The following is a 27,948-nucleotide window of genomic DNA, read 5'->3' as shown; positions in this document are numbered from 1 at the left end:
AAGATAGAAACTTACTTGGATTTGCGCAGTCTAAATCGCAATCAACTCTCCGCAGATTACTGTGTACACACGGCGCCAAACATGGGAAGCGGTAAGTTTCTATGTTCTGTCTGTTACTGAGACCACCCTTGCGTGAGTAAAACAAAGAAATTAATGCTTTCATATTGCATTTCAGATTTTTCAAAGGAGGGCTGTTTTCACTCCCCAACCATGGACAAGCGGTAGGTTCCCTTAATCACGGTGTGTCATCCCAACCGACACAGGTAACTGTGATGTTTTCGTTAACCCGTTTCACCCAGACAGCTGATGCTTGCCTCTGTCTTTGTCAGGAATCTGGACACTCTGAGGGACTACGTGCGTAACTACAACCCTCCTGAGGGCTGTGGAGGCTGTATAAACATCCTACTCTTCGGCCTGGTTGGGGCTGGGAAATCATCGACCATCAACACATTCCTCTCGGCTCTGGATCCACGAGGAGAGACCATAAGCTGTGTCCCGATAGGAGACAATCCCCATTCTGTCACTCCAGAGGTACACTCACTGCCGTCACTTTAATATAAACACACGAACTGTATAAGATGATGTATTCACCATGAATTCATTGCCCATTTTCTATCTCCCTGATGTAGCCCAGTGTCCACATCAGAGGCAATGAATGGTCCAACAAGCCTCACTCCAAACTATTGGGTGGGAAGCACCCCTGAAGCTCTAGTGGCTGAGAAAGTTGCCATTTAAATACATGTCCCGATAACCAGTGAACAATTTGCTGGGAAATTAAGGGAGGTCGGGGGCAAAAGACAAGAAATTATAGGCTAATTAGCATGAGTTTAGTGGCTGGGAAAATGCTAGACTCCATATTATGGAAAAGGTTTTGATACACTTGCAGGCACAGGACAAAATAGGCCAAAGTCAGGGGATAGTTTACCTGACAATTCTGATGTAATTCTTTGAAGAAATAACAGGTAGGATACACAAAGGAGAGTCAGTGTATGCTGTTTAATTAGATTTTCAGAAGGCCTTTGACAAGGAATCACACATGAAACTGCTAAACAAGTTAATAGCCCATGGTGTTACAGGAGAGGTACTAGCATGGACAGAAGATGGGCTGACTGGCAGGAGGCAAAGTATTGGAATAGATGGGGCTTTTCCCGGTTGGCTGCCAGTGACTAGTCATGTTCCAGAAGGGTCGATATTGGGATTGCTTCTTCTCATGTAGTTTGCCAATGATTTGGATGACGGAATTAATGACTTAGTAGCCAGATCTGTGGACAATATGAACATAGTTGGAAGGTAGGCCATTTTGGGAAAACAGGGATCCTGCAGAAGAAATTAGACAGATTGATACAGTGGTGTCCAGGTCCCAGACCGTACTGAGGCAAATTGAACCTGATGCCTGGATGGAGATTTAAGTGGAGGGTGGAATTGCGAAGTTCAGGTACAGGCCAAATCAAGCCACTGGGGCCCTGCCCCAAGAGCATTTCTAGATGATTGAACTTGATGTTTGGACGTTGATTTAGGCACCAGGTCAGATTGAAAATGTTTGGGTGTCAGGGCCTGAGGTGAGGGATGGGCCAGTTCAGATCACTGTTCCACGACTCGGCTCTGTGCTGAACTATGGATCTCTCTTTGCAGGTTTTGGTTCGGAGTGCAATTTGCTTGTGGTTATCGTTTGCATGATGTGTTTTTTCTCTGCACATTGGGTGTCAATGGTCTTCTTTATATATGGGTTCTTTTTGGTGTCTTTGTGTTGTGGCTGCCTGTTAGAAGACAAATCTGAAGGTTGTATAAAGTATGTATACTTTGATAATAAATGTACTTTGAACTTTGAAGTTTAAGATTTGAAGAGTGGGTGTATGGAGTGACATTTGCAAATTTTCACTCCTCCAGAATCATGCTAGAATTGAGTGTTTCTTCAAATCACTACCAGTGACTGCCTCCACAATCTCTTCAGGTCCCCATTTCAGAACTCTGGGCTGCAATTCCTCTGGTCTACATTACGTCTACCTTCAGACCTTTCCACCTCCCGAGCACCTTCTTACTCTCACTCCTGTCCCTGACACTTTAGCATTTCTGGCATATTGCTGGTGTCTTCCACATGTCATGTACCCCGTGACTGGGTTACCGAACCAGCAGAAATGGAATACACTTTGGAGACTGGTATTACTGTAACTAATAGTGTTTATTAGTAAACTAAGTAATACAGTACTATAAAATGCAAATATATGAAACAGGTTAGCAATGTTATATACAGACGTGTGGAAATAGGAATCAAAATCAAGCTCTTTCACAGTCTAGGGGTAAATGAATAGTCTTATGATGGTTCAGTTCAGTTCAGTTTAGTTTAGATTAGGTCGAGGTAGTTGCTGGTGTACCATTGGGGGGGTGTGTGGGGGAGAGAGAGAGAGAGAGAGAGAGAGAGAGAGAGAGAGAGAGAGAGAGAGAGAGGTGATGCAGTTGCAGTCAAACTTTCTGTTGTCTTCTTTCCTGTTGTGGTCACTGACTGTGACCGCTCCGTACCTGGCACGACGATTCTTCAGTGGTAGGCTTGTCACCCAGGCGAGGATGGACACTCACACAAGCCCCCACCAGTCTGCCTTCACACACTGTGAGCCTCTGATCGATTCCCCCAAATCGATCCTGCAAACCCCCCACCTTCTCGTGGGTGCAGAACGCTCTTTCAGTGTCCCGTGGTGTGTCTGCTTGTGTCTTCGCAGACTTGCTTTTTATCTCCCCTAACGGGGTACCGGCCATCCATCAGCTGTCCATCACCTGGTCCCGCCTTGCCGTCTCAGCAGGAATCCACATGAGCAGGCAAAGTGAGTGTCCTTGGAGCAAAGTAAACAATTAGTGAAGAAGCCATAATACTACATCATCCCTCTCTCTCTCTCTCCAATGTTACACTAGAACTACCTCGATCTAAACTAAACTGAACTGAACTGAACCATCATAAGACTATTCATTTACCCCTAGACTTCGATAGAGCTTGGTTTTGATTCCTATTTCCACACTTCTGTATATATCATTGCTAACCTGTTTCATATATTTGCTGGAGCAATATTTGGCAAGCATATTTGCTGGAGCCCCCAGCTGGAACAATCATAATCATAATCATAATCTGGCACATCCTTGTAAGCGGAACAAGTGCTACACCTGCCCTTACACTTCCTCCCTCACCACCATTCAGGGCCCCAGACAGTCCTTCCAGGTGAGGCGACACTTCACCTGTGAGTCGGCTGGTGTGGTATACTGCGTCCGGTGCTCCCGGTGTGGCCTTTTATATATCGGTGAGACCCGACCCAGACTGGGAAACTGTTTCGCTGAACACCTACGCTCAGTCAGCCAGAACAAGCAGGATCTCCCAGTGGCCACACATTTTAATTCCACGTCCTATTCCCATTCTGATGTCTATCCATGGCCTCCTCTACTGTCAAAATGAATCCAAACTCAGGTTGGAGGAACAAGACCTTGAACATTGACTTCTCTCACTTCCGTTAATGCCCCTCCTCCCCCTCTTACCCCATCCCTGACATATTTAGTTGTTTGCCTGTTCTCCATCTCCCTCTGGTGCTCCCCCCCCCACCTTTCTTTCTCCTGAGGCCTCCCGTCCCATGATCCTTTCCCTTCTCCAGCTCTGTATCACTTTCACCAATCACCTTTCCAGCTCTTAGCTTCATCCCACTCCCTCCGGTCTTCTCCTATCATTTCGCATTTCTCCCGCTCCCCACTACTTTTAAATCTCTTACTATCTTTCCTTTCAGTTAGTCCTGATGAAGGGTCTCAGCCCGAAACGTCGACAGTGCTTCTCCCTATAGATGCTGCCTGGCCTGATGTGTTCCACCAGCATTTTCTGTGTGTTGTTGTTTGAATTTCCAGTATCTGCAGATTTCTTCGTGATTAACAGACGTTGTTATCTTCACCATTTTGTAAATGTCCATTGTAATTTCCATCCATGTATTTAAAGTTAGGCTCTCCTGTGATAACCATTTCCTAGTAAGAGTCTTTTTACCTGCCACCAACAGTATATTCATTAAATATTTATCTCTTTTCAACCATTCTTGAGGTATATATCCAAAATATATGGTCTTACTCTCTAAGGGTATTTCACATTTAAAAATGTCTTGTAGGGCATTGTGTATCCCCCTCCAATAGTCTTTGATAACAGGGCAGTCCCAAAAAATATGATAATGATTTGCATTTTGATTTCCACAATTTCTCCAGCAAACAGGGAGGTTACTATCATAATGGGATTTCTGAGAGGGTGTAATAAAATATCTTATTTTTCCATCCAAACTCCCTCCATTTCTGTGAACTGGTACACTTCTATTGATACCTCCATATTATTGTCCATTCTTCCTCAGATATAATTATCCCTCCTTCCTTCTCCCATTTTGTTTTAATGTATGAAGTCGAATGTGTTTTAAGATTTGACAACCCCTTATACATGCTTGAAATGATGCTACTACCATTATCCGAATTATATGCTTTTCTAAATAGCTCTATTGAGCATGTACTTGCATTGGTTACATTTTTAAGCATCTTATTAACATATTGTCGCATCTGTAAATACCGATAAAAATCTTGTTTTTCTAATTAGTCTTTCTCTTTAAGCATTTCAAAACTGAACAGTGTTCCTTCTTTCATTATGTTGCAAAGAACTGTTAGATTCTGTCAGCCTTTAGCTGTCCAGTCCTTAAATCTAGCATCCAATTTATTTGGTGTAAAATCCGAGTCATATGCACACCATTTAAGAATTGCAATATCTCCCTCTAGATTATATTCTGTTATAGTAGTTTTCCATATTTTAAGAGTCAATTTCACCCATGGGTTATCAATAGTATTTATGTACCTTTGCAGGTTGTTATCAGCCAAAATTGCTTGTATGGGGATGGGAAGTACCCGCTCCTCAATGTTATTCCATTGAGCGTCATATGTTGGGTTGCACCACCATATCACAGCTCTCAACTGTGCTGCAAAATAATCATCTCTAAGAGAAGGTAGGCCCCATCCCCTCTTTTCCTTTGCTATTTGCAAAGTTTTGAGATGAACTCGAGGCCTTTTACCCTGCCAAATATACCTTGATAACATCTTGTTCCATTCATTGAATTGATTTTGATTAATCTCTATTGGTAGGGTCTGAAAGAGATATAACAGTCTGGGCAGTATATTCATTTTAATAGACTCAATCCTTGAACTGAGATTGAAAAAAGGAATCAGGCTCCACCTTGCCATATCTTCCTTAATTTTTTTATATGGAGGCTGATAATTACATTTTGATAATTTTGCCAAATCTTTTGGCATAATAATGCCCAAATAATTGAAAGACTCTGTGTGCCATGCCCAGGGGTATCAACTTTCAAGTTCTCTTGGTGGGCTATAGTAATATGAAAGTAATTGGGTTTTATCTATGCTGATCTTGTATCCTGATAATTGACCATATTGTTCAAAGGATTGCATCAATTTAGGTAAAGAGTATGTTCGTTACCCTAGATAGATCAAAATGTCATCTGCATAACAAGCCACTTTATGCTCTGTCCCTTTAATAGTAATTCCCCTGATATCTTCATTTTGTCTCATATATTGAGCTAATGGTTCCAGATATAGTGCAGAGTAGTGGTGACATTGCACAACCCTGTCTTGTGCCCCTTTCTGGGGTAAGACTATTTGATAAATATCCATTGATTTTAATCCTAGCAATAGGATTGTCATATAGTGTCTGTACAGTTTTAATAATTGTGTCTTGGAAAGCAAGTCTATGTAAAACTCTGTAAAGAAAATTCCAATGAACTGAATCAAGTGCTTTTTCAGTGTCCACGCTTATCACTATTGCTTCGATTTTATTTTTTTGTATATGATCCATAATGTGAAGTGTCCTTCATATATTGTCTTGTGTTTGGGGTTGTTGTATAAAACCTGTCTGATCGTTACGCATCAGTTTGGGTAGAAACTCCTCTAATCGTTTGGCCACGATGGAGGTAAATAACCTATAATCTACATTAAGAATAATGTAACCTATAATCTACATATTGAACAATAACCTATAATCTACATATTGTTCTAAATAACCCACATTCCATTTTATCCTTGCCTTCTTTCGGTATAGCTGAGATTATCGCTTCCTTCCAACTGGGTGGCATTTGTGCTTTTTTTAGAGCCCAGTTCAGTGTGGGGAGTAAAACAGGAATTAACTCATTTTTAAATTCTTTGTGCCACTCTGCCGTATACCCATCTGATCCTGGTGACTTGCTTAATTTAAGCCTACTAATTGCAGTTTTTAATTCAACTTCAGTTATGTCAGCAGTCATCGTTCTGTTTTGTTCTTCGCTTAAAGTGGGTAACTCTAGAAAATTCAATAAGGTGTCAATTTGGGTTATGCTTCCCCCTGGAACTTTGGAATATAGAGTTTTGTAAAACACTTCAAAAGCTTCTTGAATTTCACTTTGCTTATTTTTTTTATCATTTTCATTCTTGGGCCCTTAATTCTATGAAATGTATTTTCTACTATCTTTTTTTTCAGTTTCTATGCCAGTATTTTCATACATTTTGATCCACTTTCATAATGGCTCTGTTTCAGAAACATTAAGTTTCTCCTGATTTCTTGCATAGCCAAACTATTTATTTCATTCCTAATTCCTTTAATTTCCCCTAATGTATCCTGTACCAAATTCAATGTGTTTTTTCTCTATTTCCTTCAGCCTATTTTGTAATTCCTCTAATGTTTTATTCCTTTTTTTTCTTATATGAAGATAATAATTGCTATAATTTTCCCTCTTAAGACCACATTCAGAGTATCCCATAAAATGGGAGGTGAAACCTCTCCATTATCATTAAGTTCTAAGTAGAGACAAATTTCTTTTTTAATTTGTTCCTTAAAGTACAGATCATTGAGTAGACTTGAATTTAGTTTCCAAATAGTATTCTTTGCTTGTAGGTCAAAATCAACATATAGTTGCATGGTCATTTATATCTATTGTCCCAATTCCACCGGTGTTTATTTTGTCTTTTCCAAATGTTATGAAATAGTCTATTCTTGTAGATACAGAATGGGGAGCAGAATAATGAGTGTAATCCCTTCTCTCAGGGAAAAGGTCCCTCCATATATCAATTAAACCAACATCCTCAAAAAGTGTATTAACTTTCTTATGTAAAGATTTTGTTTCATAGGTTTTTCTATTGGAAGAATCTAAATTTGGTTGTAATTGTAAATTTAAGTCTCCCCCACATATCAGGAGACCTTCTGTTTCCACTACCATAATATCAGTAATTTTCTGAAAGAAACCAATATCACTTCCTGGGGTGTGTATATATTCAATAGAGTAACTGAATTTCTGTCTTTATTTCCCCTTACCAGAATATATCTGCCCTCTTTATCTCCCATTTCAAATACTTTTTCAAAATTTAGCTTACTTGAGATAAGAATAGCAACTCCTCTCCTATGTCCTAATTTATATGAGGAGAAAAACAGATTAGTGAAGCCCATTCTCTTTAGTTTTTTTATGCTCATTATCACTTAAATGAGTTTCCTATAAATATACTGCATGGGCTTGTTCTTTTTTCATTTTGGATAAAATTCTCTTAAGTTTGATTGGATTTAATAGCGCATTGACATTAAATAAATGAATTTTACCTGGTCCTTAGCCATCTGTATCTATCTGTCAATGTATCATTGAAATTAGAATAAAACTTAATCGATCTACTCTCTGAACAAATAAGAACCAAGAAATGAAAATAATAACAAAAATGGCAACAAACGTGTGATTCCAAGGCTGAGGTCTCTGGTAGATGACCCTGCGTTGAGCTAGAGGAAATGTCTAGCTGTGGGGGATAACCCCTCCTACTTGTGAGTTGAGGGCCCCAATTGCAGTATTCATAAAAGTCAGTGAATAAATCCATTACACAGAAAAGATTTCCGTGTATATATATATATATATATATACACACACACAAATATATTACATACATACACATATATGCACACATATATACTCATTGTGGTGGGGGAAAAAGGAGTAAGTGAGCGAATAAAGAATAACTAAGTAATATAAAATCCACATTATAATAAGTATTTCTCGAGATAGGTATATCACCGTATACTTTTGCTTCCGTTTAGCTTCTCAACATTTTTAAAGTTAGCCAAACCTTATGGCTCTTCTGAAGGGGCTGAGGACTGTCTTTGGGAAACTCCCGGTCTCTTCCTGATATATTTCTCTTGGCCTCCTCCCGTCTCCTGCCTTCTCGATTCTCACACTATTTCCCAAGTGGAGTGGGATAATTCCTCAGCCAGGCTTTCTCTCGTTTTGGTCATGCTGACGGGGAACACTCTGGCCTTCATGTCTGTAATCGCCTCTTCCACTGTCTGGTACAACCGCGTCCCGTTGTCATAAAACACTCGAAGTTTAGCAGGGTATGGAGTTTGAAATCTAATTTTTTTTGCTTTAGTTCTTGCCTTACTTCAGAGTATTCTTTGCGTTTCTGCAGTACCACGGGGGGGGGTAATATTGGTCAAAATATATTAATGTATCATCTAAAAACTGTCTTCTTACCCCAGGCCCTTCGTAGGATCTCCGCCTTGGTGCTGTAACGAAGGAATTTAATTATTATTAAGCGTGGCTTTCTATCCCAGGTAGTTTTCGGGATGAGCGCGCGATGGGCTCTTTCGACTTCCAGCTCCATAGCTGAGGGAAGATCCAGCGCGTCCTGCAGTAACTTTCCGACAAACTCCGTCATAGACAAGCCCTCCGCTCCTTCGGGAACGTTGTAGATTCTGATATTATTCCGCCATGATCTTCCCTCCAGGTCAAGTAGTTTACCTTCTTGGTGATGTAATATTTTTATTGTCTTACTCAGTATCCGTTCCACATTTTGAACGCGATCTTCCACGTTCTCAATTCAAGTCCCTGCCACCGCTATTTTTTGATTGACGCTGGCGAGCTCTGACCTAATATCATGGACCTGCTGCTTTATTTCTTTCTGAAACTCCCTTATCTCTTTCAGGATTTCGATCATATTCGTCGCTTCGCCTGAACGAGGCCCAGTGTCCACCTCGCTAGCACACGGTCGGGTAGGAGAGCCGCTCGCTGCACTCCTCTCGGCCGCAGTCTCCCCAGTGTCGCTTTTTTTATTTCCATTCTTTTTCTCCATTCTTGCCCCTCTTTTCAGTTCAAATATTTTTTGAAAAATATTATATTTGAAGGGTTAACAGGGCTTAATACACGTTTTTCCAGAGGAGCTAGTGACTTAAGCTGCCATTCTCGACGATAACGTCACCGGAAACCTGCTTTATTTTCAATCATTATCGTGATTATTTTCATGAACAGAAACACTGCAGATTCAGATCTCTGCTGCTGGGTCCTAATTTCCACCGCACTGAGTCCCGTTAAATATAGTCTGGGGTTCCGCTGGGTCCTAAGATCCACGTCATTGAGACAGGTTGAATAAGGGACGAGCATCCGCGAATTTTGGTATCCACGAGGAGTCCCGGAACCAATCCCTCTCAGATAAGGAGGGCTGACTGTAATTCCCTTTGCTCCACTGTAATACTAATACATCTTATTTTAATTTCTCTCTCTCAAACATCAGGGTGAATTCAATCATCTTATGAACACTGCCTCTTAAGGGTTCTTTTACCATAAAGTTCTTAATAAAATCTGATTAATTTCAGAATACCTAATCCAGAACCACTTTTCTCAAGTGATGTCAACCACATTTCTCTAAAAAGCCGTCTTGCAGGCATTCTCCAATTTCATTCTCTTGAGAACATTCCCGGTTCCTTTCTCCGGGGATGCTACTGATCTGTCGAGTATCCTCCACATTCTCGGTTTCTTTCACCCCAGACTGTCCATATTAATCTGGTTTCCTCAGTGAACTGGAAGTTTGCAGATTGAAAGAGGAATCCAGAGATTTAAACACAGTAATCCTGGATATATCTGCAGCAGTCAGAGTGTCTCAGGGTCCATACACCAACGATTCATCTGCCCTCTGACAGGGATGTAAACAGTCCCATGGCAGTGAGGGAAATGGAATTCCTGTGTCCTGGGATATCCCATCATTGAGGGAAAAGAAGGCCGTGCTCCGTGTCCCGATCTGTATTTTGTGCTGTCATCCAACAAAGCAAAAGCAGATACTCTGTTGCTCACTATTCTGCTGTTTATGGGATCTTGCTGTGTGAACATTGGCTGCCGTGTGTCCTACAACACACAAAACTTCACTCACCATCAAAGAAGCCATAAACATGTACATCTTTTTGAAAATTCACAGCTCAGGTGCTACAGAGAAGGGAAGATAAAATTTTGGGATTCTACTGGATGGAATGTGATGAACTTTTATCAGACAAAGAGAGTGAATTGGGAAAAGAAAAACGGAGTGTTACAGATGATCCTGGAAGGAAGAGTTCCCAATGGAACAAACGTGAGTTTCCTCAGTTACTTCATATTTCTGATACACACGACTGGAGTTTCATAAAACACTGAGCAAACACGGAAAGGGAAAGGAGAAATGGGCCCAAAAAAGTTTCCCACAAAACTGAAGGACAGAAGACTGTGGCCTGATTCCAAAGGGATGCAGCGATAACCTGGGCTCAGAAAGTGTTGCACTCTGTAAATGAAGTTACACAGAAATACGTGGAGAAAAGCAATCAAAGAGTAACACACAGGGACACGGTGACAGAGATTAGTCCTGGAGTAACACACGGGAACACAGTGACAGAGATTAGTCCTGGAGTAACACACGGGGACACAGTGACAGAGATTAGTCCTGGAGTAACACACGGGGACACAGTGACAGAGATTAGTACTGGAGTAACACACGGGGACACAGTGACAGAGATTAGTCCTGGAATAACACACAGGGACAGTGACAGAGATTAGTCCTGGAGTAACACACAGGAACACAGTGACAGAGATTAGTCCTGGAGTAACACACAGGGACACGGTGACAGAGATTAGTCCTGGCGTAACACACAGGGACAGTGACAGAGATTAGTCCTGGAGTAACACACAGGGACACAGTGACAGAGATTAGTCCTGGAGTAACACACAGGGACACAATGACAGAGAATAGTCCTGGAGTAACACACAGGGACAGTGACAGAGATTAGTCCTGGAGTAACACACAGGGACACAGTGACAGAGATTAGTCCTGGAGTAACACACAGGGACACAATGACAGAGAATAGTCCTGGAGTAACACACAGGGACACAGTGACAGAGATTGGTCCTGGAGTAACACACGGGGACACAGTGACAGAGATTAGTCCTGGAGTAACACACGGGGACACAGTGACAGAGATTAGTCCTGGAGTAACACACGGGGACACAGTGACAGAGATTAGTCCTGGAGTAACACACGGGGACACAGTGACAGAGATTAGTCCTGGAGTAACACACGGGGACACAGTGACAGAGATTAGTCCTGGAGTAACACACGGGGACACAGTGACAGAGATTAGTCCTGGAGTAACACACGGGGACACAGTGACAGAGATTAGTCCTGGAGTAACACACGGGGACACAGTGACAGAGATTAGTCCTGGAGTAACACACGGGGACACAGTGACAGAGATTAGTCCTGGAGTAACACACAGGGACACAGTGACAGAGATTAGTCCTGGAGTAACACATGGGGACACGGTGACAGAGATTAGTCCTGGAGTAACACACATGGTGTTACAGGGATGTGGCAGGAATAACGAACCCAAATGCAGGACTCTGACACAGAGGCAAGATCAGGAGGCAGAATCTCCGTAGTGAGCGCAGAATCGAGACCAGGCTGAGTCAGGACTAGGGAGGCTTGATTCACGAAGAGATATGGGGTGGAAGACTTGGAACAAAGTTCCTCTCTCTCTGAGAGTCGACCAACAATCTGGCAAGGGCTGACCGGAGCTGGCGGGGTCTTATCCTCTGGTGGCTAACGGAAACCAGGTGCTGGTGATTGACAGGAATTGGGATAGATTGGGAATCAAGTGTGGGGATTAAGGACCAATTAGGGAGGAAAGGGAAAAGGTGGGAAATGCCAGCCAGGACCATGACACAGGGACACGGTGACGGAGGTTAGTCATGGATTAACACACAGGGACATGGTGGAAGTGAGCTGTAAGAAAGGCATGACCATGTGAAAGGGGTTATATTACAGACCATCCAACAGGCCGAGGGATTTGGAGGGACAAATTAGTGAAGGAATCACAGGCTGTTGTATGAAACATTAGTTTGTTAATATAGGTGATTTTAATTTCCACATTCTGACTGGGAATATCATACTGTATGAAGGCTTGATGGGATTAAACTTGTCCAATGTGTTCAGGGAAGTTTCCTTAATCAGTACATAGCAGTCCCAGTGAGACAGTGTGTGAAACTGTATCTGCTATTAGGGAATGAACCAGGGCAGGTGACAGAAGTTTGTGTAGGGGAACACTTTGCATTGTGACCAAATTGCCATGGTGTTGTGTATCTGTCATTTCCGACGATGTTTTAGAACTGTGTGGAAGAAGTTTTGTAGTGAAAAAACTGTTGCACTGGGGCTGTTCCACTCTCTCAGTCTCAAAAATCTTGGACAATGGTATGAAAAATTGCCACGAATGGAGACTTCCTCAGCTGCAGTGGATATCCGTGTGTCTTCTGTGTCTTGTCGTGTCCTTTGCTTTCCAGGAAGCATTGCAGCACCGCCTTCTTGGCTGATGGATCTCGTAGTGAATCTTATCCACCCAGTCCGCAGGAACTGGCTTTGCATGCGAGGGTAGGCATATCCCTACCTCCCCAGGATTGGAGATTCCCGGTTAATCTCAACTGGTTGAGCCCACCTGTCAAACGGTGTACCGGGGTGTGGCCACTGTCACGTGCAAACAGTTACTTGGAGACACCTGGGTGGCGGGTGGGGAATTAAGGTTGACGAGCAGGCCCTGGGTGGAGCTTGACAAGTCCACCACCAGAGGTGCTACCCACCCTGCACACCCCATACACCCCTACACAATACCATTAGAATTAAGGTAAATATACAAAAAGCTAGGTCTGGTCTGCGGGTTGAGATTTTAAATTGGGGAAAGGCCAATTTTGAACAGAAATTATAAGGAAAATGTCAATTGGAACAGTTTGTTTTCTGGGAAAGGTGTACTTAGTAATTGGCAGGCGTTTAGAAGAGACATTTTGAGAGAACTAAGCTTTTATATGCCTGTGAGAAAAAGGGCAGAGATAATTCATGTGGGGAACCTTGGTTTTCAAGAGATATTGAGAACTGGCTAAGAGAAAAAAGGTGGATGGCAAGTATAGGCAGGGATGAAGAAATGGGGTGCTTATGGAGTAAGAAATGCAAGAGAACATTTAGTAAATAAATGAGGCGAGCTAAAAGAAGGCATGAATTTGCTCTTGCAGACAACGTAAGGAGAATCCGAAGGGATTCTACAGATATATTAAGAACAAAAGGATTGCAAGGGGCAAAATTGGTCCTCTGGAAGATCAGAATGGTGATCCATGTGTGGATCCAAAACAAACGGAGGAATCTTAAACAGTTTTTGCATCTGTATTCACTCAGGAGACACACACAGAGTCTATAGAATTGAGGCAAAGCAGCATCGATCTCATAGACCTTGTACAGATTACAGAGGAGGAGATGTTTGCTATCTTTAGGCAAATCAGGGTGAATAAATTCCCAGCACCTAAAAAGGTGTTCCCGTGGACACTCGGGAGACCAGTGCAGAAACTGCCAGGACCATAACAGAGATATTTAAATCATCCTTAGCGACAGGAGAGGTACCGGAGGATGAGAGGGTATCCAATGCTATTCTGCTGCTTAGCAAAAGCTCCAAACATAAACCTGGAAATTGTAGGCGAGTCACTTTGATGCCAGTTGTGGGAAAGTTATTGGAAGATGTTCTAAGGACTGGATATATAAGTATTTGTATAGATATGGACATATTAAGGATAGTCAGTATGACTTCCTGTTTGTTAGATCAGGACTAACCAATCATATACAGTTTTTCGAGGAAGTTCTCAGGAAAGTTGATAAAGGAAAGGCAATGGAAGTTGTCTACATGAACTTTAGCAAGGCATTTGACAAGATTCGGCATGGAGGTTGGTCAAGAAGATTCAGTTGCTCAGTGTTCAATATGAGGTAGTAAATTGGATGAGACATTGGATTTTTGCACTTCAGTAGGGCCAGCCAGAGTAGTTCTTACACAGTATGTGGTAGGGCACTGAGGAGTGTAGTAGAACAAAGGGATCTTAGGATACAGGTCCGTAATTTGTTGAATGTGGCATCACAGGTAGATAGGGTTGTAAAGAAAGCTTTTGACACATTGGCCTTCATAAATCAATGTATTGAGTTCAGGATTTGGGATGTCATGTTGAAGTTGTATAAGACATTGGTGAGGCCTAATTTGGAGTATAGTGTGCAGTTTTGGTCAGCAACCTACAGGAAATATGTACCGTAAATGAGATCAGAGAAAATTTACAAGGATGTTGTCCAGTCTGGAGGATCTGAGTGATAAGGAAAGATTGAAAAGGTTAGGACTTTATTCCGTCGGACCTAGACTATTGAGAGGATATTTCATTGGGTTATACAAATTATGAGGGTATAGATAGGGTAAATACAAGCAGGCTTTGTCCACTGAGGTTGGGTGGGATGACAACCAGAGGTCATGAGTTAAGAGTGAAAGGTGAAAAGTGAAGGGGAACATCAGGGGACAATTCTTCACTCAGAGTGTCATGAGTGTGAGGAACAAGCTGCCAGCACAAGTGGTGCATGTGAGCTCAATGTCAATGTTTCAGAGAGGTTTGGATAGGCACATGGATGGTAGGGATATAGAGGGATTCCAGATTTTAGTATTTTAAAATGAGTGCTAACATCACATTTGTCCTCCTCACCACTGACTCAATCTGCAAGTTATCTTTCAGGGAATCCTGCACCAATGCTCCCAGTACTTTATCACCTCAGATCTTTAAATTTTGTCCCCTGTTAGAAAATAGTCTGCTCTTTTATTCCTTCTACCTGTGTGTATGACCATACACTTCACAACACTACATTCCATCTGCCACTTCTTTGTCCATTATCTTAATCTGTCGAAACCTTCATCAGTCTTTCTAATCCCTCCACACTACCTGCCCCTCCAACAAGTGTTGTATCACCAGCAGACTTGGCCACAAAGCCATGACTTCCATCATCCAAATCATTCCCATCCAATATAAAATGAAGTGATCTTAACTAGTAGTCACCCGCAGGCAACTACAAAAAGCTCCCTTTATTCTCACATTTTGCCTCCTGACAATCAGCCAATCCGATATCCATGTTAGTATCCTTCCTGTAAGAGCATAGGCTCGTATCTTACGAAGCAGTGTCATTGTGAGCCACCTTCCCAATATACATCAGAAAATCCAAGTACACAGCATCCACTGATGTGTCTATCCTGCTTGTTATTTCTTCAAAGAATTCCAACAATTTTGTCAGAAAGATTTTCCTCAAGGAAACTGAGCTGACTTCAGGCTATTTTAATATGTGCCTCTTGAGATCTGAGATCTCATCCTTAATAATGGATTCTTCCCAACCACTGAGATTGGGCTAACTGGCTTATAGTTCCCTTCTGGGAAGAGTGGGGTGACAGGTGTAGTTTACAGTCCTCCAGTTCCATGCTAGAATCTAGTGACCCTTGAGAGATAATTACTAATGCCTCCACAATCTCGTCACTGCCTCTTTCTGAACCCTGGGGTGTCGTCCATCTGGACCAGATGACTTATCTACCTTCAGAGCTTTCAGCATCCAAAGCACCTTCTCGCTAGTAAAAGCAACTGTACTCACTTCTGTCCCCCGGCACTGTTGAACTTCCAGCAGACTGCTAGTGTCTTCCACAGTGAAGACTGATGTGAAATACTTTATCAGATCATCTTCCACGTCCTTGTCCCCCATTACTCACTTCAGCATCATTTTTCCAAGGGTCCAATATCTACTCTCATTTACTCTATATATACCAAAAAAAATCATTTGGTATCCTCTTTGTTATTATTGGGAAACTTACCTACATATTTCATCTTTTCCCTAACCCACCTGGACTAAAAAGACACGTACGTTCGAATGCTGTTCATAGACTTCAGTTCAGCATTCAACACAATCATCCCTCAGAAACAGATTGGAAAGCTGATCCTACTGGGCCTGAACACCTCCCTCTGCAACTGGATCCTAGACTTCCTGACGGGGAGACCTGAGTCAGTCCAGATCGAAAGCAGCATCTCCAACACCATCACACTGAGCACGGGGGCTCCCCAGGGCTGCGTGCTCAGTCCACTGCTGTTCACTCTGCTGACCCACGACTGTGCTGCAACACACAGCTCAAACCACATCATCAAGTTCACCGATGATACGACCGTGGTGGGTCTCATCAGCAAGAACGACGAGTCAGCTTACAGAGAGGAGGTGCAGCGGCTAATGGACTGGTGCAAAGCCAACAACCCGTCTCTGAATGTGAGCAAAACAAAGAGATGGTTGTTGACTTCAGGAGGGCACGGGGCGACCACTCCCCGCTGAACATCGACGGCTCCTCGGTAGAGATCGTAAAGAGCACCAAATTTCTTGGTGTTCACCTGGCGGAGAATCTCACCTGGTCCCTCAACACCAGCTCCATAGCAAAGAAAGCCCAGCAGTGTCTCTAGTTTATGTGAAGGCTGAGGAAAGTCCATCTCCCACCCCCCATCCTCATCACATTCTACAGGGGTTGTATTGAGAGCATCCTGAGCAGCTGCATCACTGCCTGGTTTGGAAATTGCACCATCTCAGATCGCAAGACCCTGCAGCGAATAGTGAGATCAGCTGAGAAGATCATCTGGGTCTCTCTTCCCGCCATTACGGACATTTACATTACACGCTGCATCCGCAAAGCAAACAACATTATGAAGGACCCCACACACCCCTCGTACAAACTCTTCTCCCTCCTGCCGTCTGGGAATAGGCACTGAAGCATTCGGGCTCTCACGACCAGACTATGTAACAGTTTCTTCCCCCAAGCTATCAGACTGCTCAATACCCAGAGTCTGGACTGATACCAACTTACTGCCCTCTACTGAGTCTATTGTCTTGTTTATTATTTATTGTAATGCCTGCACTGTTTTGTGCACTTTATGCAGTCCTGGGTAGGTCTGTAGTCTAGTGTAATTTTTTACTGTGTTGTTTTTACGTAGTTCAGTGTAGTTTTTTGTATTGTTCATGTAGCACCATGGTCCTGAAAAGTGTTGTCTTGTTTTTACTGTGTCCTGTACCAGCAGTTATGGTCAAAATGACAAAAAGTGACTTGACATATGGCTTTTTTAGTTGCATTGAGGTGTTTTTCAAAAGTGTCCCAATCTTCCGTCTTCCGACAAATATGCCCTAACTTTTGCTTTTATGTTATCTTTGATTTCCTTTGTCAGCCACGGTCATGTTATCCTGCCTTTAGAATACTTCTTTGCTCTGTATCTATCCTGTGCCTTCGGAAATACTCCCAAAAAACTCCAGCCATTGCAGTTCTGCTGTCATCCCTGGTAGTGCCCCCCCCACCCCCCTCCAACCAGCTCCGCTCATCCCTCCAGAATTCCTTTACTCCACTGGACAACTGAATTTAGCTGTTCCCTTACAAATTTCAGGGTGAATTCAATCATTTTATGATCACTGCCTCTATGGATGACTATCATGTTTCAAACTGACTAACGATCCGTATTATACTGCATTCTGAAACTTTTGTCCACACAGAAGCTTCTGATTCACCTGTACACCTTGCTGTCATGTCCTGACGTTTAGAAAGACATGATTGACACATTAGACAGAACCAGCGTCTGAGTACTGAGAAACTGAGAGCAAATTCCGAAACAGCTCCTGGGGACAGAGTGGACTCACAGTGAAAAGATCTGCAGAGTAAGAGTGAACTGGAGAGAGCAACATTCCCAGCTGACAGGGACAAAGCAACCCCACCAATCCCTGAGCAGGAGTGAGGTTGGGGCCCAGTGGATCTCAATGGATCAGTGGCCCTGATCACTGGGCTTTGTCTGATAAGCCTGGTCTCTCCAGTCAGAGTTCAACTCAGTGCTGAGTGAGTGTGAACATCAGTGTTCTTGCTGCTTCTCTGTAACCATTTCTTCATTGTCTCACGCAGTTGCAAAGGTTCAACCCTGACTCAGATATTTCCAGCTATCCCGTTATTCCGGAAAATGTAATTCATGGAGTCGCATTTGTATTTGACATCAACACCATGGACTGCATCAGTGGTGATAAAATGAAAGAGTTTCAGGAGTTGGAGACAATAGTGGTTCAGAAGTGTAAGTGTTTTCTTTTGGTCTGAGTAACTATTGTCACAATGTTGCAGCTTCATATTGATATCTGGATCATCTCTCTTTTCCAGATGTTCACAGGGTTGTGATTGGGACCAAGTTTGATTTATTAGGGATACCAGAGAGACACAATGCATGGATTTATGAATACAATCCACTACAGCAGAAGGTAATAATCTGTAGAATCAGGAGCAGTGATATCAGTACAATGATTTTACAGTGTACCGGTCCCCCTTTGTGGGGTTGCACACACATCCACTGTTTATTGTCCATCCTTGATCAACCTCGGGCAGGTAACAGTGAACCACCATTTCCATGTCATTGTAATTATGATCTCAGGCGGTCATCGGACACTCAGTCAGTGATGTGCATTCATGTTCAACCTTTGAAGTCAATTTATTATCAAAGAATATTTTTGTCACCACGTACAACCCCAAGATTCATTTTCTTGCAGGCATACTCGATAAGTCCATAATAGAATGATAACTAAGAGAACATGGTGACCTGCCCAGTTGCACTGACACCCACAGTGATGAAGAGTTTTGAGAAACATAGAAACATAGAAAACCTACAGCACAATACGGCCCTTCGGCCCACAAAGTTGTGCCGAACATGTCCTTACGTTAGAAATTATTAGGGTTACCTATAGCCCTCTATTTTACTAAGCTTCATGTACCTACCTAAAAGCCTCTTAAAAGACCCTATCATATTCGACTCCACCACCGTTGCCGGCAGCCCATTCCACACACTCACCACTCTCTGAACAAAAATCTTACCCCTGACATCTCCTCTGTACCTGCTTCCAAGCACCTTAAAACTGTGCCCTCTTGTGCTAGCCATTTCAGCCCTGGGAAAAGCCTCTGACTATCCACATGCCTGTCATTATCTTGTACACCTCTATCAAGTCACCGCTCATCCTCCGTCGCTCCAAGAAGAAAAGGCCGAGATCACTTAACCTATTCTCACAAGGCATACTCCCCAATCCAGTCAACATCCCAGTAAGTCTCCTCTATACCCTTTCTATGGCTTCAACATCCTTCCTGTAGTGAGGTGACCAGACCAGAGCACAGCACTCCAAGTGGGGTCTGACCAGAGTCCTCTGTAGCTGCAACATTACCTCTCGGCTCCTAAATTCAACTCCACGATTGATGAATGACAATACACCATACGCCTTCTTAACCACAGAGTCAACCTGCACATCTGCTTTGAGCATCCTTTGGACTTAGACCCCAAGATCCCTCTGATCCTCCACACTGCCAAGAGTCTTACCATATTCTGCCATCATATTTGACCTACCAAAATGAACCACTTCACACTTATCTGGGTTGAACTCCATCTGCCACTTCTCAGCCCAGTTTTGCATCCTATCAATGTCCTGCTGTAACCTGACAGCCCTCCACACTATCCACAACACCTCCAACCTTTGTGTCATCAGCAAACTTACTAACCCATCCCTCCACTTCCTCATCCAGGTCATTTATAAAAATCACCAAGAGTAAGGGTCCCAGGACAGATCCCTGAGGCACACCACTGGTCACCGACTTCCATGCAGAATATTACCTGTCTACAACCACTCTTTGCCTTCTGTGGACCAGCCAGTTCTGGATCCACAAAGCAATTTCCCCCTGGATCCCATGCCTCCTTACTTTCTCAATAAGCCTTGCATGGGGTACCTTATCAAATGCCTTGCTGAAATCCATATACACTACATCTACTGCTCTTCCTTCATCAATGTGTTTAGTCACAACCTCAAAAAATTCAATGAGGCTCATAAGGCACGGCCTGCCCTTTACAAAGCCATGCTGACTACTCCTAATCATATTATACCTCTCCAAATGTTCATAAATCCTGCCTCTCAGGATCTTCTCCATCAACTTACCAACCACTGAGGTAAGACTCACTGGTCTATAATTTCCTGGGCTATCTCTACTCCATTTTTGAATAAACAAGCAACATCCACAACCCTCCAATCCTTGGGAACCTCTCCTGTCCCCATTTTACCTGCTGCGTCCTCTGAAATGATAACACCAAGGAATTTAAAGTTGCTAACCATCTCTATGTCTGATCCTCCGATAAGGACTGGCACACGGACCTCTGGTTTCCCTCTCCTGAGTCTACAATCAGTTCCTTGGCCTTGCTGACATTATGTGAGAGGTTGTTGTTATGACACCACGCAGCCAAATTTTCAATCTCTCTCCAGTATGCTAATTCATCACCATCATTGATACAGCCCACAACAGTGGTGTCAGAGTCTGGTGATAAAACATATCAGCTCCTGCCTGGGAGCTGACTTGGATCCACTCCAATTTGCTGACTGGAGCAACAGGTCTGCAGCCAATGACACCTCACTGGTTCTTCACACAACCCTGGTACATCCAAACAGGAAAGATACATACATCAGGATCCTCTTTATTGGCTACAGCTCAGCATTCAGTACCATCATCCCCTCAAAACTAATCAATAATCTCCAAGACTTTGGCCCAAAAACCCCCTTGTGCCATTGGATCCTGGATTTCCTCACTTGTATACTTGTCATTTCAGATTGGCAACAACATCTCCACGATCTCCATCAGCACTGGTACACCACAAGGCTGTATGCTTAGCCCCCTACTTTACACATATGACTGTGTGGCTAACACAGCTCCAACACCATATTCAAGTTTGCTGATGACACCACTGTTGTGGGCCGTATCAAAGTTGGTGATGAATTAGCATACAGGAGGGAGATTGAAAATTTGGCCGACTGGTATCACAACAACAACCTCTCACACAATGTCAGCAAGGCCAAGGAGCTGACTGTAGACTCAGGAGAGGGAAACCAGAGGTCCGTGAACCAGTCCTTATTGGAGAATCAGACGTAGAGATGGTTAGCAACTTTAAATTCCTTGTGTTACCATTTCAGAGGACCCAGCAGGTAAATGCAATTGTGTAAAAAGTATGGCAGTGCCTCTACTTCCATAGGAGCCTGTGGAGATTTGTCATGATGTCAAAGACTTTCAGAAACATCTATAGATGTGCAATGGAGAGTGTATTGACTGGCTACATCACAGCCTAGTATGGAAACACAAATTCCTCTTAATGGAATATCCCACAAAGGATGGATTCAGTCAAGTACATCACAGGTAAAGCCCTCCTAACCATTGAGCACATCGACAAGAAACACTGCTGTAGGAAAGCAGCATCCTTCATCAGCGGTCCTCACCAATATACATCCTAAAATGCTTTTTCTTCACAGCCATGCACAAAAACAGAGGAATGTCCCAAAGAATGAACAACAGATGTTAGAACCCGAAAGTCCCCCCAGCTCCCCCCTCCCACACGTAAGCAGCAGTGGACAACAAATTTCTCCCTCCCCCCACCGGCAAAAAAACCATCAGAACCGTCACCGAGCACTCAAGCGTGAGCAAAGCAACAGTAACGACGCAGATTGCAGTTACCCCAGAGACTACATTGTTCACCCAGCATTCGACATACCACAGGCTCTCTCCCTAATAAGGGAGAAAGTGATGTCTCCATTTCACAGCGAGCAGGGAGACATAACAAACAACTCTCTGGATTACGATGTTAAAAGTCCGCCACGTCGTTCTTTTTCCAACTCTGTGCCCAAAGATCACGAGTCTATGGGCACACAGCCACAGATATTCCGACTCCTCTGATGACACCGACCCTCGATCTGCCCATCTTCAGAGGCTCGAGATCCTAGGCTTCCAAAGCCGAGCCGAATCCTTAGGCCGAGCCCTTGACATGTCGAACAACGGCCGATCCTGAAACCGAGAGCAGGTCCCATTCCCGCAAAGAACCATAGTCAGCGTGTAACCCCAGGTCAGGGTCTTCAAAAGAACCCTGAAAGGGAAACTAAAGATATTAAAAATGGAAATAGTGTTGTTTCTGAAGATGAAAGCAAAGGAGTCGCCATTTAGCACCATCATCACTCCACTCTGCCTTCTATAAGCCTTTCATACCAGGCTGTGAGACAGACAGTCAATATACTCTCCACTACACATCCAGAGAAGTTTGTCAGAGTTTTAGATGTCATCCCAAATCTTTGTAAACTTCTAAGGAAGTGGAGGCACTTCTGCTTTGCTCATAATTGCATTTAATTTTTAGGCCCAGAACAGGTCCTCTGAAATAGTAACAGCAAGGAATTTAAAGCTGCTGACTTCCTCCACCTCTGAATCCCCACTGAGGACTGGCTCATGGACCTCTGGGTTCCTCCTCCTGAAGTTACTAATCAGTTCCCTGTTATTGCTGACATTGGGGTGGGAAACATAGCATCCAATCTGTGCATAGCATGATCCCACTGACAGAGAGGTAGGAGGATGTCACTCAGCTCCTCTATCATGCTGCCCCTCTCATTACAATTCAGCTGATCTGCCCTGGACCTCATCTACTTCTGTCCCAGTTCCCAGCACCATTGATCCCCAACCTTTCAAACACTTATTCAATCGGCTGGTGACCAAAACTGCAAACAATACTCCACATTAGGCTTCACCAACATCTTATACAACTTCAACACAGCATCCCAAATCTAGTACTCAGTACATTGATTTATGAAGGACAATGGGACAATGTGCCTAAAGCTCTCTTTACAACCCTATTTACCTTTGATGCCACTTTCAAGGAACAATGTGTTTTTATTCCTAGATCCCTCTGTTCTACTGCTCAATGCCTTACCACGCACCATGTAAGTCCTATCCTGCTTTGTCTTCCCAAAGTGCAAGACCTCACACTTGTCAGCATTAAATTCCATCTGCTAAGTTTTTGCCCATTTTTCCTGCTGATCCAGATCCTGCTGCAAGCTTTGATAGTTGTCTTCACTCTCCATTACACCACAATCCTGTTGTCATCTGTATATTTGCTGATCCAGTTAACCACATTATTATCCAGATCATTGATATAAATGGGAAGCAACAACAGACCCAGCCCTGATTCCTGTGGTTCACCGCTAGTCACGGGCCTCCAGTCAGAGAGGCAAACATCTACTACCACTCTCTAGCTTTTATTACCTTATCTTGAATGCCAAGCTCACACATGGGACCTTGTCAAATGCCTCGCTAAAGGCCATGAGACGACATCCACTGCCAAGCCTTCATCCACTTTCCTGTTAACTACCTTGTAAAGTTGGTTAGATATGACATATCATGTACAAAGTCATGTTGACTATCACTAACCAGTCACTGTCAATCCAAATATTTACTATATATCTGGCCCCTTAGAATACCTTCCAATAACTTACCGACTACTGACGTCAGGCTCACCTGACTGTAATTTCCCAGCTCATTTTCTGAGGCTTTCTTAAACAACCAAACAGCGTTAGCAATCGTCCAATACTCCAGCACTTCACCCGTGAAGGATGTTTTAAATATCTTGGCTCGGGAATCTGCAATTTCTGCACAGGCATCCCACAAGGTCACAGGGAACATGTGTCAGGCCCCGGGGATTTATCCACTATAATTTGTCACAAGGCAGCAAACACCTCGTCCTGTGTAACCTGTATAGGTGTTTGGAGTTGGTGCTGAGGAGGTTCACCAGGTTGATTCTAGAGATGAGGGGATTCAACATGAGGAGAGATCGAGTCCCCTGGGACTGTACCCTTTGGAATTCGGAAGAATGAGAGGAGATCTCATAAAAAACATATATCATTATAGAGGGTTGGATAAGATAGAGGCAGAAAAGTTGTTTCCACTGTTAGGTGAGACTAAAACTAGGGGACATAGCGTGAGATTCAGGGGGTAGATTTACAATGGAGATGAGGAGGTACTGCTTTTCCCAGAGATCTGTGCAATTCTCTGCCCAATGAAGCAGTGGATGATACTTCAGTAAATATATTTAAAGCAAGGTTGGATAGATTTTGTGCACAGTCGGGGAATTAAGGGTTATGGGGAAAAGGCAGGTAGGTGGAGATGAGTCCGTGGTCAGATCAGCCATGATCTTATTGAATGGCGGAGCAGGCTCGACGGGACAGATGACCGACTCCGGCCCCTATTTCTTATGTTCTTATCATTTGCAGGTTGAGTTTGTGGTAAGGAAGACAACTGCGATGCCAGTGTTCATTTCAAGGGGATGAGAACATAAAAGCAAAGATGTAATGTTGAGGCTTTATAAACCACTGGCACCTTCCACCCTCCCCCCACCTTCTTTATAGGGCCCCTGCCCCCTCCCTCTTCAGTCCTGATGAAGGGTTTTGGCCCGAAATGTTGACTGTTCGTTTCCACGGATGCTGCCCGACCAGCTGAGTTCCTCCAGCTGTTGTGCGTGTTAATTTGTTTTTACCTGCCTATACCTGCTATGCACCCCCTTCTTCTTAACCAATGCCTCAATAGCTCTAAAAAACCAAGGAACTGTGCCAATCTACACTTGCCAGGTTCTTCCAAAATTGGCCTTTCACCTATTTAGAATCTCAACCCAAGGAACAAACCTGCTCTTCACCGCAATTATCTTGAAACAAATGACATTGTAATCACTAGATAGAAAATGTTTGCCTACACATACTTCTGTCACTTCCCTGTCTCATTCCCTGGTAGGAGATCTAGTATCTCACACTCTCTAGTTGGATCTCTATGCACTGATTCAGGAAACTTTCCTGAACACACTCAAGGTATTCTATCCCATCCAGCCCATTAACAGCATGGGAGTCCCAGTCAATATGTGGAAAGTTAAAAGCACCTCATGTCCAGGGGTTCAGGTCTAGCCGGAGTGCACCCGGCACATCGTTAAGAAAAAAGACAAACTAAACAAGCTAATTAATTACTAAAGCCACCCAGGGTGATTTGAGTATCTCAGAAACTGCTGATCTCCTGGGATTTTTACACATAGCAGACTCTGGAGTTTACAAAGAATGGTGCCAAAAATGAAAAAACATCCAGTGAGTGGCTGTTCTGTGAGTGAAAACATCTCGTTAAACCCACTCGCTGGATGTTTTCTTTGTTTTTGGCACCATTGCCACCTGTGGCCCCAGGGTCGCTGTTCGGTTCAGCTTCTTTCTTAAGGATGTGCCGGGTGCCTCCGGCTAGACCTGAACCCCTGGACATATCTCAACCTTATGTTCCTTATAACAGTCTGTGATCTCTCTAATTTGATCATCTAAATCCTGCTGCCTATTATGTGATCTATGATGTAATCCCATTAACATGGTCATACATACCTGTCTTATTCCTCAGTTCCATCTATAAAGCCTCAGGAGCCGAACTGTTCATTTACCCTGTAAAAGCCCTGCTGTGATATTTTCCCTGACTAGAATTGCCACACCATCCCTTTTACTTCCTCCCGCTCTATCACATCTGAAGCAACAGAGTTCCAGAACAGTGAGCTACCAGTCCTGCTCCTCCTGCAACCCAGTCTCACTAATGTCTACAATGTCATAATTCCATGTCCTGATCCATGCCTTAAGCTCATCTGCCCCTCCTACAATACTCCCTGCACTGAAATATACAAAACTCAGAACATTAGTCCCACCATGGTCAAACTTTTGATTCCTGACTCCACTATCTGTTCAGACAGTCTGGCTCCCTTCCCCTGCAGCTCTAGTTTACACCTCCAACATCCTCACACCCCCACCCTCAGAGCACTAGAACCTTCCTGCTGGGATATTCACTTCCCCTCCAGTTCAGGTGCAAATCATCCTGTCTGTACAGGTCCCACCTTCCCTGGAAGAAAGCCCAATGATCCAATAATCTGAAGCCCTCCTCCTCCTGCACCATCTCCTTAGCCACGAGTTAAACTCTATTACTCAGGCTTTACTTTGTGCTGACTCATTTTACTGATATTTTCTGCCCTTCTTGCCACACTTTGTTTGTCAAATCCCCCTCACTCCTCTGTGCCACCGCTCTCTCACTTCCTCTTCAGTTATTAATCATTCTGCCCTTGGAACCCTCCCCTTTCTGTCCAGTCTGAAGCCTGGTCTACACAGTATTCACGTGATTCCCCAGGACACTGGCCACAACACAGTTCAGCTGAAGGCAATCCCAATGGAACTGCTCTCTCCGTCTCTGTTACTGATACCATTGCCTGTGAATATGAAGCCTGTGGAGTTTATAATTCCATTAATACCCTCTCTCTCCTTCCTTTCTTCCAGTTTGAGCGGTTGGCAGCATATACTGGGATAAAGAGGCGTTTCATGTTTGTGGTTTCGAATCTGTGGAGAGGTGGTCAGATCGAGATGATAAAATGCATCCTGGCCCTGTATGCTCTGGATAATATGGTCAGAAACATTGATCGATTTCTCAGAGCAGTGTAATGATCACAGCTGACCTTGTCCAGTGCTGTGAATCCGATCCAGTTTCAGGAGCACAGACACTGCTGTGGGATTGATGTTTTTATTGTTTTCCCTGTAGTTTTAGCATTCTTTATGCTTGTTTATATATTTGTACAATCACCTGTTTTTCTGTAAACTTTTAGTAACTTTGTACAATTGGTTCCATTCTTCCGTCGTTTCTTTCCCTGCAAAGCTGAAGGGGGAATCAGTTTGTATCTGCTGAAAGGGTTTCTCAAATAAACTGGCCAAGAGCACTTGGCAGAATAAACGCACACAATGTGCTCATGGTCCTTTGTTACAGTGGTCAGAGTTACAGATGGTCAGATTTACAGCCAGTCACCGTTACAACCAGACACTCACACAGATGGTCACAATTACAGTGGTCAGAGTTACAGCCATTCATTGTTACAGCAGGTCACTGGTACAGTTAGTCACTGTTAAAGTAGGTCACAGTTACAGCCATTCCCTGTTACAACAGGTCACACTTACAGTCAATCACAGTTACAGCTGGTCAGTATTACAGCCTGTCACAGTTACACCTGGTCACTGTTACAGATGATCACTATTACATCTTTTCATAGATACAGCCAACCTCAGTTACAGATGGTCACTTTTAGAGCCAGTGACAGTAACAGCCAGTCACAGCTACAGCCATTCATTGTTACAACTGGTGAAGTTGGTCACCGGTGCGGTTATTCATTATTGTTACTCACACAAAACATTCGTAGCAGGACTACATCATTGCAAACTCCACATTTTCAATACTGTCCGCATCAGAAACCGGAAAAGGACGTGATTGTGCACGATTGTGAAATGTAGGACGTGACAAAGTCAAAGAAACGGTAACTGCACGCATGGATCTGATGGAGGATGAAATAACGGACAGGTCCATGACAAACGGAGAAGGTAAGTGTCCCGTAGGCATGGAAGGGATTGTGATAGGGACGCCAGGTACCTCCTCATGGCGGAGAGTGTCACCCTCAGAGCTCGTCAGGAGAAACAACGGGAGGCAGAGTCAATTAAATGTGAGTAATCTCCTACCCAAGATCCACAAACCTGCCTGTCCAGGTAGACCCATTGTCTCAGCTGCTCCTGCCCCACTGAACTCATTTCTGCATACCTTGAGACTTTTTTATCCCCTCTTGTTCAACCCCTTCCCACCAATGTTGCTGACACTGCTGACGCTTTGAACTTTTTCAATGATATTAATTTCCCTGGCCCCCATCACCTAACTTTCACCATGGATGTCCAGTCCCTATATACCTCCATCCCCCACCAGGAAGGTCTCAAAGCTCTCCGCTTCTTTTTGGATTCCAGACCTAACCAATTCCCCTCTACCACCACTCTCCTCCGCCTAGCGGAATTAGTTCTTACTCTCAATAATTTCTCCTTTGGCTCCTCCCACTTCCTCCAAACCAAGGG

At 43.6% G+C, this 27,948-nt stretch overlaps 1 protein-coding gene across 1 annotated transcript; it reads left to right on the top strand.

The window, feature by feature from the left end:
- On the top strand, nucleotides 1–26,809 carry LOC140735294 (interferon-induced protein 44-like). Its single transcript, XM_073060217.1, has 7 exons — nucleotides 1–91; nucleotides 176–221; nucleotides 330–531; nucleotides 10,255–10,404; nucleotides 18,098–18,260; nucleotides 18,344–18,441; nucleotides 26,347–26,809. Exons 1-7 carry the CDS (start codon nucleotides 82–84, stop codon nucleotides 26,506–26,508), a joined length of 831 nt encoding a protein of 276 aa, XP_072916318.1. The 5' UTR covers nucleotides 1–81; the 3' UTR covers nucleotides 26,509–26,809.
- Nucleotides 26,810–27,948: the final 1,139 nt, after the last annotated feature.

The sequence above is a fragment of the Hemitrygon akajei genome, chromosome 1, assembly GCF_048418815.1.
Source record: "Hemitrygon akajei chromosome 1, sHemAka1.3, whole genome shotgun sequence".
Lineage (NCBI taxonomy): Eukaryota > Metazoa > Chordata > Chondrichthyes > Myliobatiformes > Dasyatidae > Hemitrygon > Hemitrygon akajei.
Note: the sequence above shows the minus strand (reverse complement) of the source record. Positions and strands in the feature narration are given on the sequence as shown.

Excerpts from the sequence above, each read along its gene's own strand:
- LOC140735294 (XM_073060217.1), top strand. Across the intron at positions 532-10,254 it reads CCCATTCTGTCACTCCAGAG|CTCAGGTGCTACAGAGAAGG; the intron begins GTACACTCACTG and ends GAAAATTCACAG. Across the intron at positions 10,405-18,097 it reads GAGTTCCCAATGGAACAAAC|TTGCAAAGGTTCAACCCTGA; the intron begins GTGAGTTTCCTC and ends TGTCTCACGCAG.